The following is a 20,761-nucleotide window of genomic DNA, read 5'->3' on the forward strand; positions in this document are numbered from 1 at the left end:
TTCACCATATTCTTTTTTTTATTTTGTATTATTTTTAATGGCTGCTAACTGAAGATTCCTTGTTCTTAAATTTCTTGAACGAAATTACACAGATACGTTTCGGTTTTTAATCGATTTGTATGATTGAATTACTGGGAGGTATTCATATAAATGAAGGATATCCTTGTAAGCATAAGGTAGAAGTACAAGGTAATTCTCTGAAGCAAAAGGTAGAAGTATAAGATAATCTTTCTTTCCATATTCATAATGATTACCTTTTACTTGCGAGGATATCTTCCAAGCAGAAGTAAAAGGTTGACTCGTGTTTCGGGAGCACTTAGTTACATGTTGGAACTTGTAAGATTTCATTTGTACTGTCAAGATAAGAAAGAGTTTAGTATTTATAATACGTATTTATACCCTGTTTTTACTTGTATTTAATTAAGTTTACGCATCAGAAAGAACACAGACGCTGCCGGGCCTTCCCCAAAGGGCCAAAGCCTCGCTGGCGGCATCTATTCCCCCACCCCTTGCAATAGAAGTTCTTTGACCTCTTTTTAGCTCCCCCACCCCTTGCATTAGAAGTTCTTTGACCTCTTTTTAGCTGCCCCACCCCTTGCATTAGAAGTTCTTTGACCTCTTTTTAGCTGCCCCACCCCTTGCATTAGAAGTTCTTTGACCTCTTTTTAGCTGCCCCACCCCTTGCATTAGAAGTGCTTTGACCTCTTTTTAGCTGCCCCACCCCTTGCATTAGAAGTTCTTTGACCTCTTTTTAGCTGCCCCACCCCTTGCATTAGAAGTTCTTTGACCTCATTTTAGCTGCCCCACCCCTTGCATTAGAAGTTCTTTGACCTCTTTGTAGCTCCCCCACCCCTTGCATTAGAAGTTCTTTGACCTCTTTTTAGCTCCCCCACCCCTTGCATTAGAAGTTCTTTGGCCTCTTTTTAGCTCCCACACCTCTAGCATTAGAAGTTCTTTGGCTTCTTTTTAGCTCCCACACCTCTAGCATTAGAAGTTCTTTGACCTCTTTTTAGCTCCCACATCTCTAGCATTAGGAGTTTTTTTTACCTCTTTTTAGCTCCCACACCTCTAGCATTGGAAGTTCTTTGACTTCTTTTTAGCTCCCACACCTCCAGCATTAGAAGTTCTTTGACCTCTTTTCAGCTCCCCCACCCCTTGCATTAGAAGTTCTTTGACCTCTTTTTAGCTCCCACACCCCTTGCATTAGAAGTTCTTTGACCTCTTTTCAGCTCCCTTACCTCTAACATTAGAAGTTCTTTGACCTCTCTCTTTAGCTCCCACACTTCTAGCATTGGAAGTTCTTTGACATATATTTCTAGGTTCCATACTTTTAGCATTAGAGGCTCTCTATTTTTAGGTGTCTTACCTCTGGCATTATAGGCTCCTCTTCGCTGTTCTCTCCTGTCTTCTAGTTTTCAAGATCTTCTTTCATTAGATTATCTGTTTCTTTCGAGATTTCATTGTCTCTTTTCCTTAGTTCGTCAGTGTCCTTCTAGATTTCAAAAGAGATTTCAGTGCCTGAGTCCTCACTTCGTCAGATTCCTCAGGGAAATCGAAGGCATTTATTCTTTACCTATCTGGGCAATGAGTAAAGAGATGAATACTATCGATTTCTCCGCATACATTATCATGCAAAAGTAAATGACGAGCAACATGATGTATTTACCAATGTCGTCTGGATATGTCCTTACTTCAATGGCGAATTTTGGGACAATCCTGTTGAAGAACTACACGTCACTCACCGTTCAGTTGAACCATTTTGCCTCCATCCTCATTCCCCGCAATCCGTTTTTGCACCGATACAAAGCCTCGTACTTTTTCTAAGAGTCTCCTTTAACAAGACATCGTTGCAAAAGCCCAAGCAAAGGATCCTTCAAAGCGCATACATTATGATCTTCAAAGCTCAGCTCCCAACGGAAGATCCCGTGTCTTTCTATTGGTCGGGCGATATAAAACGAACGATCGGCAACTTCGACAGCAACCAAAACCATCTGTAGTTGATGGTGTTCCAAAGACGTAACACATAATTCTTACTGGCAGCTTCCTATTCCGCCAGAACGCGATCTCTGTGAGTTAAGTGAAATCCTTCTCCCAGTCATCAACTCATTTCTTCTTACTCTTATTGACGCGCAATTCCTTGGTTAGATTTCGCCAGCTACATACAGATCATGTAAGGTCTTGCAGGCTACGTTTGAAAAAAATGAAGATCAGGTCTTCAGAAGTCATTTGAAGCTCGGTGAGGAGTTGTTCAGGAATGCTCCTGGAAATTTCAGTTCTGGAGTCATTCAGAAATCCATGTCGAGTATACAGCTATGCCCTTTGAAGACTTTTGGAAATTCGGGAAAGTTTTCTTCCGAAACCGTTCTGAGATTCCGTTCTGGAGGCATTCAGAATTCCATGCTAAGTCTATGGCTATTTTTTCTGAAGCCATTTGGAAATCCGGGAAGTTTTCTTCCGATACCGTTCTGAGATTCCGTTCTGGAGGTATTCAGAATTCCATGCTAAGTCAATGGCTATTTCTTCTGAAGCCATTTGGAAATCCGAGAAGATTTTCTTCCGAATTCTTTTAGGACTCGCGAAAAATTCCATTCTTGTTTTATAACAACAACAACAACAACAATAATAATAATAATAATAATAATAATAATAATAATAATAATAATAATAAACTACGTAATTTGATTTATGGATTTGAGTTGAAAAGTTTTGAAGACGCTAAATGCTCAACTTTGCAGTTTGAAGGAAACTTTAAGGTACCCGGACGAAGGGCGAAGGGTAATGGAGGTTTAAAGCAAACCGAATTGAAATAGTTGATTTCAACTAAATTATTTTTGGTTTGGGATTTAGAACAATCTATTTCTCGTACGAATCGATATATATATATATATATATATATATATATATATATATATATATATATATATATATATATAGTTTATATATGTGTATATACATGCATGTATATAAGCTTTTGCAGTATTTGAATATTCTGTGTATATATGAATATTTATACGATGTATATATACATATATATATATACACAGACATATATATACATACATATACATATATATAATATATACATATATATAACATATATAATATATATACATACATATATACTGTTTGTACATACATACATCCCTAAATACAGCAGCCTTCGTATTCTCCCAACTGTTTATACATGCAAAAGCAAATGTAAAATGCATATCACCAAGTTATGGCTTAACCTTGATATTTCATCGAGATTCCAGGTGTGGACAAGATATCTGTCCGCAAGCCACTGTACATTTTGTTCTTCAAAACGGAATAACATCTTGAAATCACGATCAAGTGTGGGTAAACGGGGCAAGTATTGTTTAACATGCCTCACATCCACAAAATCTGCCATCGTGCTGAGAATCGGACAGAACAACCTTTCTCTTCGAACTGCAGTCTGCTACTGACCAGACTCAGCTTTTGTGAAGGATATACTCTTTACATGAAGTAAAGGGTCTTCTTTATGTATAACCATTTACTTTTATGTGATTATAAGGATATGCTTTTGCTCTAAAAGTAGAAGCTTTTGCTTGAAATGTTTATGAATACAAGTAGAAGGATTGCCTTCATATTTTGCAAGTATAAGCATATCCTTTTCTTTATGAATACCGCCCACTATCTCCCCTATATAATAAAAGGGAAATGCCTGGATATATATATATATATATATATATATATATATATATATATATATATATATATATATATATACCGTTTCCTTCCGGTAACGCTGAGCGGCATTGTCAGACGTATAACTAAAAGTCTCTCCCAGTCCCTCCAGTAAGGGGGAGAGTGAGTAGTCATACACTGGTGAGAGGGGGTACCCCGAGAGCCACACTACTCGGAAACCACAATTGTCATGTTGTAGTTAGGAAGTGGAGAGAGGGTGAGAAGAGTCGAATCTGTGCGCGTGCGTGTGTACATATTCATCTAAATATTTAGCTGTCATCTTTGACGGGTCGTGTACACTAGAATTTATACAGATATACACGAAACTTAAATATGACTATATCGTATTTGTAAGTAAATGTTTTATGGTTATTATTGGTTTCTAACATCTACTTTTTTTCAAAAAAAAATTATTCTTTTATTTTTTCCGCATTGGTATTATATTCTCAACTGAAATTCTATAAATGATAAACTCTTTAAGTTGATAGGGTTTGGGGTTGTCTGTCTATGATAACATCTAGAGTACTTTATTTTCTATAGGCTCATTTGAATTATTATTATTATTATTATTATTATTATTATTGTTGTTGTTGTTGTTGTTGTTGTTGTTATGCAATTATTATTATTATTATTATTATTATTATTATTATTATTATTATTATTATTATTATTATTATTATTACTCAATTATTCTTATTGGCAAAGAAGTTAAGCATTCGTTTGAATGACTGTTAAAGGATTACGTGTAAACTAATAAATGATTTTATAAATCTTAATTTTAAAGGTTAACTCGGAATTTTGACCTGAATCAAGATCCTGTAATTTTAAAGAAAGGATATCTTCATGTTTGGTTTTCGAAATAATAGCAACGATGCAGACCATTCTAGTAACTACCTTAATCGCATTGAACAATGGTTGGGCTTCGTAATTGGCGTTGCTGTTTACACATGATATTATGCCTAATGAATGAGCATTTAACTAACCAAATAAACTTCTGCAAACTTTTAACTTAAACCTCCGCTAATGTAAAACCCCGTATAACTGGGAGAGCGAAAATTATAACACGTAAATAAAGACGAACTTGCAAATGCTTTCGTAATCGGGTAGTTAAATCAGTAGAACTTCAAAAGTTCAAACTCGGAACAAATGTTTTTATGTTGAGGCTTACATAAGTCCTTTTATAGTTTATATATCAAATATCTATTGTAATGTTAATGTTTTTAGAATATTTTATTTTAATTTTTCATTGCTTCTTATGTCGTTTATTTATTTCCTTATTTCCTTTCTTCACTGTGATATTTGTCCTTGTTTTAGCCCTTGGGCTACTAGCATCATGCTTTTCTAACTAGTGTTGTTAGCTTAGCTAATAATAATAATAATAATAATAATAATAATAATAATAATAATAATAATAATAATAACAATAATAATGATGATGACGACGATGATGATGATGATAATAATAATAATAATAATAACAAGCAATCATTTACAGCAGGAAGAAAACTCGAAACCTCGAATAATGCAGCATCAATAATAATTCTCAAGCAATGAAAAGAATATATTTTAAAAAATCCATTATTCTGGTGAAAATGTTCTGAGCGTGATTATTTTATTTGTAAAGGGATCATCGTAATCTTATAATTAGCGTAATTTTCTTGTCGCGTTGAAGGAAATTATGTGACCTCGGTGGAAGCTTATGTTCATTTTGTTGGTTTTCCCTTGGTCCAAGTAACCAGTTAGGCTAGAAAACTGATTTTTTATTATATTTATCTTATTTTTTATCCCTTTTTGTTTATTTTTTCAAGTTAATATTGGACAAGCCTTCTCGTCAGCATGCACAGTGACTTGATTAAAGATAGCATCCTTTTTGTATAAGACTGTTTCGGTAGGTGATGTAATATTACTGCAGGTGTACAAAAGCCTCCGCAGATGTTTCGCGTTGGCAAATTATTTCCTCTTTATTATTTATATAGACGTTGATACAGTCGGAGCTATCTGGCAACTCCGCATAGTAGTTGTTGATACTCCCCGTGTGACAAGATTAACCTTCCATATAAAGCGGCATAATAAAGTTTAATAAGTAACAATTATTTTATGGATACTATATACTAAAGTAGAATAAGAAACACCATAGTTATATATTTATTATGGGAATAAAACCCTTTGTTTCGTGCCGCAGCTATGTGCATTGCAACGTTCCCATATGTTTCCTTAATTCGCCTTGGGTACCGAAATTTTATGTTCGATTCTTAGGTAGTGACTAACCTATAGTCAATTCTTTTTAGTGAGGCAGATTTGCACCGACTCGCAAGGGTGCCCTTTTAGCTCAGAAAAGTTTCCTGATCGCTGATTGGTTGAACAAGATAATTCTACCCAATCGGCGATCAGGAAACTTTCACGAGCTAAAAGGGCACCGCTGCGATCCGGTGCAAATGCGTCTCATTAAAAAAAATTGAGTATAGTTGTGTCCGATGTTCTTCCTTCCACCACATCTTTCATTATTTGTTTCCCGTTGCCCATGGCAGTCTTCCAAGGAGTTCTTTATTCTAGGTAGTACTTGTTTTAAACGCTGGTCCTGCCATTCATAATATTAGGTTCTCTTTCAAAAGTAATTGGATGTTGTTCTATACTCTAATAAAGAACCCTAAATTTCCCATCCGTATAGTGACGTATTGAATCTCACTTTTGATAGCGCTTGAATCTCTTTATGGTGGATTCAAACTGTCTTAGGATCTGTTTCCAACAGCGGTTTTGTGTCATTTATATTGTTGTCTCCTTTGATGACAGGGTTTATAGATATTCATATGTATGGTTTTTGTTTTTCAAATTATCTTAAAAAAAAAAATGGAAAATCTTTTACATTCATTTTTTTCTTGATATCGTAATGACCAGAGTTCCTAAGGATTTATCTAATATTTTTTAAGATATAATTTTTCCTCATCTAATAAGCGGGTGTTATTCAATTATTTATCCATTGCAGTGAATAAGTTAATCAGGAATGACGCATTATCATTACCTTCGCCCAATTCGTTGCGAAGGTTATATTTTAATAGGCATGCATATTTATTTGTTTGTATGTCTATGTGTGTTTGTGATTTGCATAACTCAAAACTATTTGACCGAATCTCATGAAATTTGATGGGATGATTAGCCATGATTCAATGACAATTTGATTATATTTGGGAGCAATTGGGTCGAAAGTCAAGGCCAATGCCACGAAAAGGTCAAAAACATATTTTTGCCATGTGGCCAATTTTTATCTGATTTGCATGAAACTAATGCCAAAATGTGCATAATACAATTGCCTAGCTTGTGATATAGTGATGTGATTACCCTTGTTAGCGGTTTGGGGTCAAAGGTAAAAGAACTTACAGAAAGTGCGAGTTTTGTCACTACGTAGCCATTGTTATCCGACTTTAGATGATCGATTGTTTTGGGCTCAAAAACCCACAGCATCACCAGTTTTTCTTGGTGACATAAGTGGCGGTGGTGAAGATATGCGCTCTAATGAGTGCCCGTTCTAGTTACTATTATAACTAGGTAAGCTACAACCCTGGCTGGAAAAGCAAGATTCTATAAACCCATGGGCTCCAACAGGGAAAATAGCCCAGTGAGGAAAGGAAACAAGGAAACAGACAGAATAATGTGCCAGAGTGTGTCCTTAGGCTAGAGAACTGTAACCCAAGACAGTGGAAGACCAAGGTACAGAGGCTATGGGGTTACCCAAAACTATTATTATTATTATTATTATTATTATTATTATTATTATTACAAGCTAAGTTTTAACCCTAGTTGGAAATGCAGGATGCTATAAGTCCAAGGGCTCCAACGGGAAAAAATAGCCCAGCGAGGAAAGGAAACAAGGAAATAAATAAACTGCAAGAATGTTAATGAATAATTAAAATAAGATAAAGAACAGTAACAACATTAGAAAAGATCTTTCATGTATAAACTATAAAAACTTAAAAAGAACAGAGGAAGGAAATAAAGATAAAATAGTGTGGCCGAGTGTACCCTCAAGCAAGAGAACTCTACCCCAAAACAGTGGAAGATCATGGTGCAAATGCTATGGCACTACCCAAGACTAGAGAACAATGGTTTAATTTTTTAGTGTCCTCCTAGAGCAGCTGCTTACCACATCTAAAGAGTGTCATCTACCATACCAAGAGGAATGTAGCCATAGAACAATTACAGTGGAGTAGTTAACCCCTTGATCGAAGAAGAAGTGTTTGGTAACCTCAGCGTTGTCAGGTGTATAAGGACAGAGGAGAATGTGGAAAGAATATGCCACACTATTCGGTGTATGCAGAGGCAAAGGAAAAATGAGCCGTAACTAGAGAGGGATCTACTGTATACTATATTGTCAGTCAAAGAAACCAATACCTCACCAGCGGTAGTATCCCAACATGTGGGCTATTAATAAATATCAAGTCACACTGATTGATTTAACATGAGGGAACCTCTCAGCATTAATTTCCTCTCTGGAATGCCAGGATCTGATTCAGCTGATTGATGAGGTTTCTCTTCCTGGTAAAAGATATTGCCTGAATGAATGAAGTCTTCATCGTATTTCTAACCGGTTATCGGTTAAGTCGGACTTAGGTACATGAGGGTAAAAGATAGAAGGTGTATAAACAAAATTTATTTCTCTCACAAACACACAACTTTTATTAGTTTTCAATCACATCTATTGATTATACTTTTAACGTATTTCACCGTTTATTTTTAGAGAAATATAATGATCGATTGATGCAGATGTGTAGTGACTAAAGAAAGAGGGACCAAAAACATCATTCATTGATATATTCTATTATTTATACTGCAATTCAGGTTCAGTTTCAGGGTTTGAGGTACCATAAGCCTTTGCAACAGCGCATAGAAAAACATTTCATGAGTTGGCTCACTGTCGCAAGTTTTAGCATTAGTCACGGGAATGATAATAGGAACACACACACATTCATAGGTTTATGGGCTGCTTATCTTTTTCTAGACGCCAGTTTTAAATAAATGTATATGTTCAAATTAAAATGTAGAGTAAACCAGAAATATTGTTTAGAGGCAGTCGATGCTTGAGAAACCCAGTAAAAATGGTCTATTTGGAAATGTTAAATATTTTGCTTTTCATCCTATGATTGATTATTTGATAGGAAACAGAAAACTCCTCCCGTCATCTGTTAGTGTGTGTGTGTGTGTGTGTGTGTGCGTGCGTGCGTGCGTGCGTGCGTGCGTGCGCATCTTCCCTCAGATGAGTGATGATCTTGAAGTAGGGAGACGAAATCTACCAGACTTCTCATGAGCAGGATTGAAGAATCTCCAGATTCCATATTCTCTCTAAACTATGAAATTAATGTAAAAGCTATAAAAAAAATCGAAATTGGTTGCTGACTGTTATTTTGTGCTTTAAGGTGCGCGTACCATGTATGTCAGTATAATTTAAAAAGAAAAAAAATTTAAAAAATACGAAAGCAGAAGAAATACTGCATTTTCTTGTAGGGAACAATGTTTATGGTTTATTGAGTTACTTTTACTAATTACCCTGTAATTATGAACGTAAGAGGAATTTTGACAAAATATTTCGTATGCGCATTCTCCTTTGCCATACGAAGCTCTGATTTTTTTTTTTTTCTGGATTTTGCGTTTTTTTTTTCCTATATCCTCATATATTGGAATTCCTGCCGGCCCCCTTACTGGCTACATTGTTCTGCAGTAGTCATCATCGGGTCTCAAAATGTTAGCTTTGAATGTGAAACAGACGTGCACCGAATAAATTTTGTAACAAAAAAAAAAAAAAAAAAAAAATTCTAGGATATAAACATTTCTGCACTTCAAGATTTTTCATTTGTTCCATTTATTCGTCAAAAATCTAAGATTTCAACTTCTCGACCATTTCAGGAAATATTTAAAATCGCCATTTATATATTACACGACTTAACAGTTTTTCGTTTTGCCTAAACAAAGTTTTTATGGAAGTACTGAATGTCAAATAGTTAACCTAAAGGAAACTTAAATACGTTATTATTCGTATAGTTATTTAATCATTTATTGATTTACAATGAAGATAACGATTTTACAAATGTTGTGTGTCACCGCATGACTTGGGATATTCGTGGACTGTCTCCCTTTCTCTGGGAAAGGAAGGACGAATGACCGTTGTTGGTTTTAGGCCCCAAAATTGATTTTCTTTTATAACCCCCTATCTCCTTCATCATGACTATAATGGTTTTATCGAAGTCAGTTACCCGTGTATAAATTTCATGCCGTTTTCGTCGTGTTCTCCTTCGTCTCCGTTTTGATTTTATTGTTTGTTTATCGATTGTTAAATGTTTAGAGCAAAGCCAGGTAATACGCACAGAACAGACAAAAAATAATCGATTAATGTTTGAATAAAATCCATACTAGCAACTCAAGTCCGCATTTTACCATCTAGAGAAATCATCAAATTAATACTACATCTATTACTCAATAATTTGTTCTATACCCATGATTGCTTACTAAGGAACTGCAATTTACCGGGAGGGATAGCTCCACGAAAATTATCTCTCTCTCTCTCTCTCTCTCTCTCTCTCTCTCTCTCTCTCTCTCTCTCTCTCTCTCTCTCTCGTGTGTGTGTGAGAGAGTAAAGATCTGGCAGTAATTTTAGGCTTCTGTAAGCGTTTTAAACGTTATAGATCTCTCTCTCTCTCTCTCTCTCTCTCTCTCTCTCTCTCTCTCTCTCTCTCTCTCTCTCTCTCTCTCAGTGAGAAAGAAAACTTAAAAGGTTTTTCTGTATGTTGGATATTGATTTAAGGGCTGTGGTTGCCAATTCGAAGCGCCACTGCCTGGTGATTGCCGGACTGGGGTTCGAGTCCCTCTGAAGCTAGATAGTTTCTTACAGTGTCTGCAACCACTAACCTTGTGACCTAAGGATGGGGGTTTTGGGGGAGCCTATAGGTCTATCTGCTGAGTCACCAGGAGTCATTCCTTGGCTCTCCCTGGTCCTAGCTTGGGTCGAGAGAGGACTTGGACTCTGATCACATGTATATATGGCCAGTCATAGGGCATTGTCCTGCTAGCTAGGGCATCGTCACTGCCCCTTGCCTCAGCTATTCATAAACGGGCTTTTAACCTTTAAGTGCACGCAACAGTTATCCTACTTGACTTGGAACCACCGTGTTCGAACTCCATGAACCTTCAAGTCAAATGCACATTGATAGTTGAGACAGAAGCTCCTTTGTTGAAGTGAAGAAGTGATCTTCCTTCATTTCTCGAGTATTTCCTTAGAGGTTTTACGAGTCCCTCCTCTCACGTAACGTCCACCGAGTCACAGCTTGTCGCATTTATTCCGAATATGGTTTTTAGATGATATTAGCGTTGCAGAGAGGTTAACCTTATGCATACAGCCACACCATTAAGCCGTGATAATTTGTTCATTTTTTTTTTACACTAAATCACTTCCGTAAGATTTATTAACGTCTAATTCAAAAAAGGATATTTCGTTAAAACCTCCTCTTTTATTTCCGGCTGGTGACAGGCACGTTTATTATCTTCCTCTTCTTTGTCAATGAAGAGAAAGGAAGTGTGTGTGATATGTATGGCTGATTGTTATGTTCCTGGAAGTGTATTCGTATTCATAGTAGTATTAATCGTTTGTATAACTCTAGATCAAATGATTAGGAATCATGACCCTCCATAGCACGGAGTTTTGTATTATCTCTTATTTCTTGCTATTCAAGAGTTTGGCTTTCGCTATCCGGATACATGTGTCAGTTTTCATGATAAATTGGTTTAATGTCATTTTATTAATTTGTTAATTTTTGCGGTAGATATGTTTCAAATTAATTTTTCATATATATATATATATATATATATATATATATATATATATATATATATATAAAGAGAGAGAGAGAGAGAGAGAGAGAGAGAGAGAGAGAGAGAGAGAGAGAGAGAGAGAGAGAGAGAGAGAGAGAGAATTGTTATTGATAGTAATTGATTTTACCAGACACGCCATCTTTAATGGTGGTCTTAAAATAGGTCCTTAGAGGCATGTGAACAGGAAATGACAAAATAAGTGAATCTTGTGAAGATTAATGAATCCTTAAGGAGTGTTTTGTCTTCATGTGGTTTGCGCTATTTGCTTTTTACCTGACTATTTTGGAATAAAAACAACTAGAAAAGACAAAAAAAAAAGACACTAAATGTTGATATGTTATCATCAGTACTCATGGACCTTGGTGAAATAATGATCTTATATTTGTATGATGGAAAAATGATGGTTATAGACAGTGGTTTGAGCGAATCCGAAGTAGAGGTAGGCCTACGCCTTTAGATTATTTTATAGAGAGGAAAGGATCATCTCTCAATATTTATTTTCTTCTTTTATTTTTCTATTTTTTAATTTTTTTTTTCTACAGGGATAAGGCTGGCCTCAAATTCTTGTATTTCGAGAAATTTGTGCATAAAATGGCATAGAGACTAGTTTTGTGTGTGTGTATATATATATATATATATATATATATATATATATATATATATATATATGTTTGTGTATATAATGTGTTACAAATTTGTTATCCTTCATCGTCGCCATAGGTACAGATTTTATTTCATGAAGTCTGACCTTATTGACTGCCAAATCGCACATCATAAGTGGAACTAAATATCCCAAATATATTTTAAGAATGCCGTTACAGTACCTGAGGTATGAATACCTGGCATAAATCAGGAATCCATTGTGTTTTACCAGCCATCGATATCACATTTGAGTACATAGCTTACAATGAATGATAATTAACCTGTTGTCAGAGTACAGTACAACACTATAATTCTAATGTTCAATGCCACAGGTGCCATATACTGGTGCAGAAGTTGAAACTGGTTTTGGTGTTGTGAGTTCTTACTACTGGCAATGTGTTTATGATATATTCGATTAATCGTTGAATTTTATCATTTCAGAGGAACAAAGAACAAAATCTAGTGGAACTGAGTATTTTGGGACAGCAACGCATGAGCAGTTAAAAGTCACAGTTGAAATAAAGGACACCTGTATAACACCTGTGATCTTTGCAAAGAGGAAACTGAAAGAGAAGTTGAAGATTTAGAAGATGTAAATCAGGGTCACAATGGGCCTCTTTAGTAATGCCACTCCATTCCAAGGACAAAAGTATTCCAAGCTCAGGAAGGAGTGTATCAATAGAGGTAAATTCATCTTTAGTTCTCTATCAAATTATTTTTGAAAGTTTAACGCATTTTCAAAGACAGTTGTGTTTTAGTCCTTAAATTCTCTTCCAGTGCTACAAGTCTTCTTGATATTTCAGGAAGAAAATGGATACGTTCACAATCTAAAACATGGTTTTAGTTTATCAGTAAAGTCTCATTTGATTAGTTTTTTTTTATGTATGTATTAAGTTATCTATTTTTAATTGAACAAACATTTGTGAATCTGAAATATTATTGATAAAGAGTAGTGTATTTATATAGAAAGAAAATTTTCCATTGACTGCTACTTTTTCCCAAGTGATCAGTATTAACTTTTTTCGTGCTAAAACTTTAAAACAATTTATCGATCTTCAAATTGAATGAGCATATACTTAAAACAAAAATAGATATGAGTTCAGAAACTGTTGCAGGGCTTAGCTTTGATCCATTCTTGACATTATCCACAGATGTGATATTGTACCATATTAACACATGAAGTGATGTCACCACAATTTTATAGAGTGATCTCATCGCTGTAATGAACTGCCTTTGTAATTTGAAATGTCACATGTAGTTATTGCATCTGAATTTTGTTTCAGATCAATGATAATTATAACTTGTAGAATTAATTTATTGCTGTTAAATCATAATGATTTTAATTCCACGTAGACCATAGATGTGAAGTACTAAGTTTATTGGGAATTATTAATACATAACAGTGACCCGTCAAATATGACGGCTAAATATTTAGATAGATGCATGTACGCACAAGCACACCAGGGTATGACTACTCCCCCTCCCCCAACCCGTGGGATGGGAAGAGGCCGAATAGTTATACATCTGACAATGCCACTGAGTGTGACGGGACACACACACACACACACACACATATATATATATATATATATATATATATATATATATATATATATATATATATATAATTACACATATAGTCAGGCATTTGCTCTTTATTATATAGGGGAGATAACAATGTAGACTTTAATATGCAGGATATCAAAGCACGCACGTATAATCCTTATGTTTTCTAGTTGACATAATTATGTTGCTTTTAGGAGAGAAGTTCAGCGATCCAAAATTTCCCCCACATGATTCGACGTTATTCTTCTCAAAACAGCCACCAGGCGTGGTTACTTGGAAACGACCACATGTAAGCATTGCATTTATCATTATCCTTTATTTCAGTCAGGATTAAATGTAATAAACTGTATATAGTACCCCATTTGGGTATGAAGTAGCAACTAAAATAACTGCTTTAATTCAAGAAAGATTCGAGATAATCATTGAACCAAGAGATTTTTATGACAAAATCGAAATCCCATTTGAGATAACCAATTGTAGCCATGTCTATATATTTTGTCACTTTGGTTTACTGAAACTTGATAAATTTTTTATCTCTTTGTTGTAATGTTGAATTCTACATTTCAGGAGATAGTAGACAACCCTAGACTATTTGTTGAGGGAGTTAGTGCAAACGATGTAACTCAAGGACAGCTAGGTAACTGTTGGTTTGTTGCAGCATGTGCCACACTAGCCGGTGTAAAAGAATTATGGCATAGGGTGAGTAAGCCCTCCTTTGCTCTCTTATGGTATTTCATGTTAATTTAATGTGACCATATATTTTCTATAAAAGTGGAGACATTTCATGGTAAATATATGATACTTTAATTTCTAGCCAAATACATGAACCATATATTTTTCCTACTCGCTATCTTGTGTTTTATGCATTTCTGACCATGATTATTGGGGCAAACGGTAATTGTGTAGGAGACCTCCGCGCTCGATTTAAAAGTTTCTAAAAGTAGAAAACGAAAGAAAACAGTAAATTAGAGCTACAGTTACCTTGAAACTGTGAGATAATCCTCCTACAACCACCTAACTCTTACACAGAAAATGTAAGCATAAACCTACTACTACAATTATGGGGGACCCCAGTGGGAAGCGGGGTTTTGGGGTGGGGGGAGGAGGAGAAAAGTGATTTTTCGGGGCACTACCGAACCTAATACAACTACCTACCCTACCCTGGGGGCCATGTACCCCTACCTAGGCCTACCGGGGGGGGGCTCCGCCCCCCCTGCGACCCCCCCTTAAGGCCACAGTAATTTTCAGGGCACCACCAAACCTAAGACACCCACCTAACCTAGCCTATGGGGCCATGTACCCCTACCTAGGCCTACCGGGGGGGGGGCTCCGCCCCCCCTGCGACCCCCCCTTAAGGCCACAGTAATTTTCAGGGCACCACCGAACCTAAGACACCCACCTAACCTAGCCTATGGGGCCCTGTACCCCTAAACGAAACAAATTCAAATGAAAACGCCTTTTGCAAAAAAAGGAACACAAACTTCAAATTAGTCTCGATATCTAACTTTGCGTTTCCAAACCATGTACCTTTGAAACAAGACACGAAAAAATTGCACCTCCTCTTCCTTTTCCCACGAGTAACCACACTACGATCACACCGGAATGCTAATTTGTTGTAATCTATACGGCACACATTTTCACAATTAGGGCACTTTTTCTCTGCCAAAATCGAACCATGACGTTGAGCAAATGCAATTAGCAAATCAACTTTCCCTGAATAATGTACACAAAAATCCCCATAAGAAATAAAGCAATTGCCACAAGTGACACAGTCGGAACGGGATGAAGGTCCTGCTAATTGCTCCATACTTCACAGCAAAATGAGCTTTTCAGTTTGAAGGGAGATCCGAGACGTGCAAAAATATTCATCCGCGGAACTTCACGTAAACTGTGGTAACTGGTGGAAAAATAGCAGGGATAAGTGAAGTAATAAGTGTCAGCATTGGCTAGATTTGTAAAAACCGCCATGATTGGTTTTCAAACAGTGTGACGTCAAGAAAACACCTGTTATTGGTTAGAATAGCATTGAGAACTAGTCTGCCATACGCAGTAAGCCGGTGAAACAGCTCATTTTAGCCAAGACATCACACAGTAAACAAAAACAAACACTTAGAAAAAATCCAAGTGAAACATAACTATACACACGAATATCTTCGTTAAATAGAAGCTGCTCATATATTGACTATTATATAAGCGTTCTATATGATATAATAGTGAATTGTAGGTGTTTAAATTCTTCAAGATCTTCCGCGGAGCTCTCCTACACATTTACTGGGCAAACCACCCGTTCATGAGTTTTTGGACCCCCTTTTGTAAAGACAATTATGGGGCCAAAGTGGGAAACTGGTGTTTTGGGGTGGGGGGTAATGTCTTGAACGAGTGATTTGCAGCAATAATAATGGTCAGAAATGCAAAATAAGCCCAAGATGACCAGTTGGAAAAATATATGGTTCATGTAAATGGTTGAAAATAAGTCAAAACGTGATTATTTAACTTTTGAGATTTGTAAAAGGGTACAGAACCTAACAAACCCACCTAACCTAACATAGTAGTTCTCAGGTCACAACCCCTAGCCGGGGGGGCAAGTTCCCCGGACCCCCCTTCCCAGGTCAAAACCCCTAGCTGGAGGGCAAGCCTCCCAGACCCCTCTTCCCAAATAAATCCTTAGATTATGATAAAGTAAATCACAAATAAATCCTTCCATTATGAAAAAGTTAATCACAACTAATTCCTTACCTTATGATTGACATCGTCGCCTTTTTTGTTTACTTGGCAATCATTACAAAAGCTTTGCAGTAGAAAATGTGTTGCCCTTCCCTGAAAATTAAGTCACAATTGGACCTTTGAGGCCTTATTTCACTGTTATTTTTTAATTTCACATGAGTAACAATAGCTTTATACTGAACGGAGAGCATTTCCATTATAATCAATTGGCGACATAAAAGAAATTACTGTACACTAAATTTCGAAATAGATTGATGTTCACTCTTCAAGACATCTTTAGGAGATGGTGGTTAACTTGAAACTGAAGGCGAAGGTGGGAAAAAAATAGCTGCTGTTGAACAACATCCGGGAACTGAAGAAGTAATTGTAAGCTTTTAATTGGTTTAAAAAACCACCTGACAAATACATCATTGTAAATGTACAGAAAGCTCCGTAATCCATGGGAAAAATGCATGCGCAGTAAGTCCCCTTCAGTCTCTCAGATGTAAACAATGGACTTAGAGTAAAAAACAATAGTGAACCCTCGCTACTTCGCGGTTCGACAATCGCGGATTCACCACTTCGCGGGGTTTTCCCATAACCCATATATATATACATATCGCGGATTTTCCGGAAAATTTGAAAATACCGCGAAATCTGAAGACAACCAAATACGATATTTTGTTACCTGTAATTCCATTAATACTGTAATTAGTAATATCTGCTCTTACTGATTGTTCATTGCATTACATATGATATATAATTCAGCACAGAAAGAAATAAAACACGAAAAGAGAATGTGATCATACGATAATTCAGTACGTAGTAAAATTAAATCGAACATGAAACGCAAATCAGATGCAGTCATACCATATTAGAATGGTGTGTACTGTAATGGATGTGCTTCTTTTCCATGAATCTTTTGTATGTATACGTACGTAGTACAGTACTGCATCCAATAATATTCTTTGTTGCAAAAATCACATTTCGAATACTGTAAGCGTACGAGAGAGAGAGAGAGAGAGAGAGAGAGAGAGAGAGAGAGAGAGAGAGAGAGAGAGAGAGAGAGAGAGAGAGAGAGAGAGGCGTAAAATAGCGTACGTAAATTTTTATTATTATTGTTATTATTATTATTATTGTTGTTGTTGTTAATAAAATTATTATTGTTATTATTATTAATCATTATTATTATTATTATTACTGTACAGTATTATTATCATTATTTATTATTATTACGGTATTGTACTTAATCTACGTACGTTCAGTATGCGCGGGGGCATCTTCTATGAGTAACCAACGCGCCATAGTACTAAGACGGGTTGTGATTGGTTCAAGCGCTGATAGATGACGAATCAAAACTCAAGTTTTGTTATCTAGCCTGTGATTGGTGTTTTGCCCGCATCTTCTACCCGCAGCATCAAAGTTCTCGCGGGGCTGCATCGTTCACTTTCTCTTTCCGCGTATTGCTGAGTAGACGTTCTTAACTTTGTGAAGTTTAATCTGTGCTGTGTGCGACTGTTTTAAGTTGAACTTTTTGTTGAACTTTCTGTTACAATGCCTCCCAAGCGTTCTGCTTCTAGTAAGGCTGGTAGTGAGCCTAAACGCAACCGAAGGACGATGACGATAGCTGAGAAGGTTACGCTTCTCGACATGTTAAAAGATGGTAGAAGTTACGCGGCTGCCGGCCGCCATTTTGGCATCAACGAATCCACCGTTCGCTACATCAAGAAGGACGAGGCGAACATTAGAAAGACTGCTGCAATCACCTTTAGCAGATCAGCGAAGCGAGTCGTTACAACGCGTAATAAAACGATCGTACGCATGGAAGGTGCTTTAGCTGTGTGGATTGCCGACTGCCGGAAGAAGAACATAGCGTTGGATACGAACACCATCCAAACAAAGGCTTTGAGCTTATATGAGAATTTTGCTGCAAAGGAACCTAAAGAGGACGACGGCAACCATGCTGAAGATGATGATGATGCAGATGATCCTCAACCAGGGACATCCACTGATTCCCAGCCTCAGAAACGTTTTTCCGCAAGCAAAGGATGGTTCGCGAAGTTTCAGAAACGCTTCGCCCTGAAAAGCGTTTCCCTGCATGGGGAGTCTGCTTCCGCTGACACTGCCGCTGCTGAAACTTACGTGAACCAGACTTTCAAGAACATTATCGCTGAAGGTGGATACAAGCCGGAACAAGTCTTTAATATGGATGAAACCGGCTTGTTTTGGAAGAGAATGCCGTCGCGAACTTTCCTGTTCAAAGAGGAAGCCAAAGCCTCTGGCTTTAAGGCATTCAAGGATCGCGTTACCCTCGTGATGTGTGGCAATGCTGCTGGATTTTTGTTAAAGCCGGGGCTTATTTATAAGTCGAAAAATCCTCGCGCTTTGAAAAATAAAAATAAGAATCTCCTTCCCGTGTACTGGATGCATAATCAAAAAGCATGGATTACGAAGATGCTGACCTCCAACTGGTTCCACCAGTGTTTCATCCCGCAAGTCCATGAATATCTCTTAGAGAAGGGCTTGCCATTCAAGATCCTTCTCCTTATGGATAACGCTGGTGGACACGCAACTGACCTGTCGCGTGAGGGCGTTCAGGTTGAGTTCCTGCCACCCAACACCACGTCATTAATTCAACCAATGGACCAGGGGGTTATCAGGGCGTTCAAGGCCCTCTACACGAAGAATACCTTGGCGGACCTCGTTGCGTGTGTGGATGCTGCCCAAGATGACGAGGATGAAGACTTCAACTTGAAGGCGTACTGGCGGCAGTACACCATAGCCACGTGCCTGCAGAATATTCAAAAGGCACTTCAAGAGATGAAACCTGCAACCGTAAATGCGAGCTGGAAGAAGCTGTGGCCCGATATTGTTTACGACGACAAGGGATTTACTCCGTCGGAAATCCAACACTCTGCAATACGGAAATCTGTGCAGTTGGCTGCCATAATTGGGGGTGACGGGTTTGGCGACATGACGACTGAAGACGTCGACGAGTTGTTGGACTGCCATTCCCAGCCCCTAACTGACGCAGACCTCGAAGACCTGACGAAATCGGCAAGTGAGGAAGAGAGTGAGGGTACCCAGGAAGAGACCCAAGAAAATGTCGAAGAAACGGGCTTAACATTAGAACGGCTTGCCAAGTTCTGCAACCATATGAAGGAGGCGAAAGAAATGTTACAAGAGTGGGACGAGGATATGGTTCGCTCGATGCAATTCTGCAACAAGGTTGATGACATCACGACTCCCTACAGGATGCTCTTGGATCGAAAAAAGAAGCAGCGGCAACAACTTCCGATCACAATGTTTTTCCAGCCTCGCAAAAAAGAGCCAGTTCCTCCTGCTAGTACGCCTTCGGAAGAAATTGAAGAAGTTGAAGAGGTGTCCCAGGAAAAGACACCTCCGTCTGAAGAGACGTAAAATACTATCATTGACTGCACAGTAGAACACATCATCAGCTTCATCATCATCATTTCTACTGTGCAGCAAATTCATCGCCATCGTCATTCAAGTTTTTCTTGAACTTCTTTCGTGGTGAGTACAGTAACAATCTTTATTTTTTACTTTAACCTGTTTTATAGTTTAGTAATGTACGTACTGTATGCATTAAGTTAAAGGGAAGGTTTTAAAAGTCTACATGTTGTAACCTATCATATTTTTTTTGTTTAAAATTTACATTTACGTACGTAAAACAATCTCTCTCTCTCTCTCTCTCTCTCTCTCTCTCTCTCTCTCTCTCTCTCTCTCTCTCTCTCTCTCTCTCTCTCTCTCAAATTGTTTTCCTGCTTTGCTACGTACAAGTACTGTATAATTTATATTTGTAAGGTAACATATTTTGTAAATGCTTTTACTGTAAATACTGTATGTACTGTATCATTATTTATCACTATCATCATGCGCGTTAAATGCCTTGTTTGTTCTGAGCGTGGTTGTTTACTGAGCGTACACGCCGTCGTTTCAGGCGGCGTCATAAAGAAAAAGATTTCATTTGGAAGTCCTAAGAAAAATACGTAAACTAAAACATTGGTAATAAAAAAATCAACATACAGTACTGTATAATCAATATAATCGATGCAAAAACTAACCTATACGTACATATATGTGTACACTAAATGAGTTTGTTTCTTCATTATGATCAGAGATGAACGTAAACAAAACATTGGTTGCCATTTTTTATCGTGCTTTTTAGGTGTTTAGGAAACACATGATATAAAATCGCCTTTAATATTTGTGCCTGTTTTAGTTTAGGGTGCTGTAGTACATGCATTAAGTGTTCTGTACATTAAAG

General features: G+C 37.1%; 1 protein-coding gene across 4 annotated transcripts in view; it reads left to right on the plus strand.

The window, feature by feature from the left end:
- LOC137639843 (calpain-5-like) overlaps window positions 1–20,761 on the plus strand; it is a 257,729-nt gene that overhangs the window by 69,324 nt on the left and 167,644 nt on the right. For all 4 annotated transcript variants that reach the window (XM_068372097.1, XM_068372099.1, XM_068372098.1 and 1 more), the window contains exons 2-4: window positions 12,646–12,888; window positions 13,965–14,059; window positions 14,338–14,469. In XM_068372097.1, the coding sequence (XP_068228198.1) occupies window positions 12,813–12,888; window positions 13,965–14,059; window positions 14,338–14,469 (303 nt within the window). In that variant the 5' untranslated portion in view covers window positions 12,646–12,812. The remainder of the gene's footprint in view (window positions 1–12,645; window positions 12,889–13,964; window positions 14,060–14,337; window positions 14,470–20,761) is intronic.

Source organism: Palaemon carinicauda, chromosome 4, assembly GCF_036898095.1.
Source record: "Palaemon carinicauda isolate YSFRI2023 chromosome 4, ASM3689809v2, whole genome shotgun sequence".
Taxonomy (NCBI): Eukaryota; Metazoa; Arthropoda; class Malacostraca; order Decapoda; family Palaemonidae; genus Palaemon; species Palaemon carinicauda.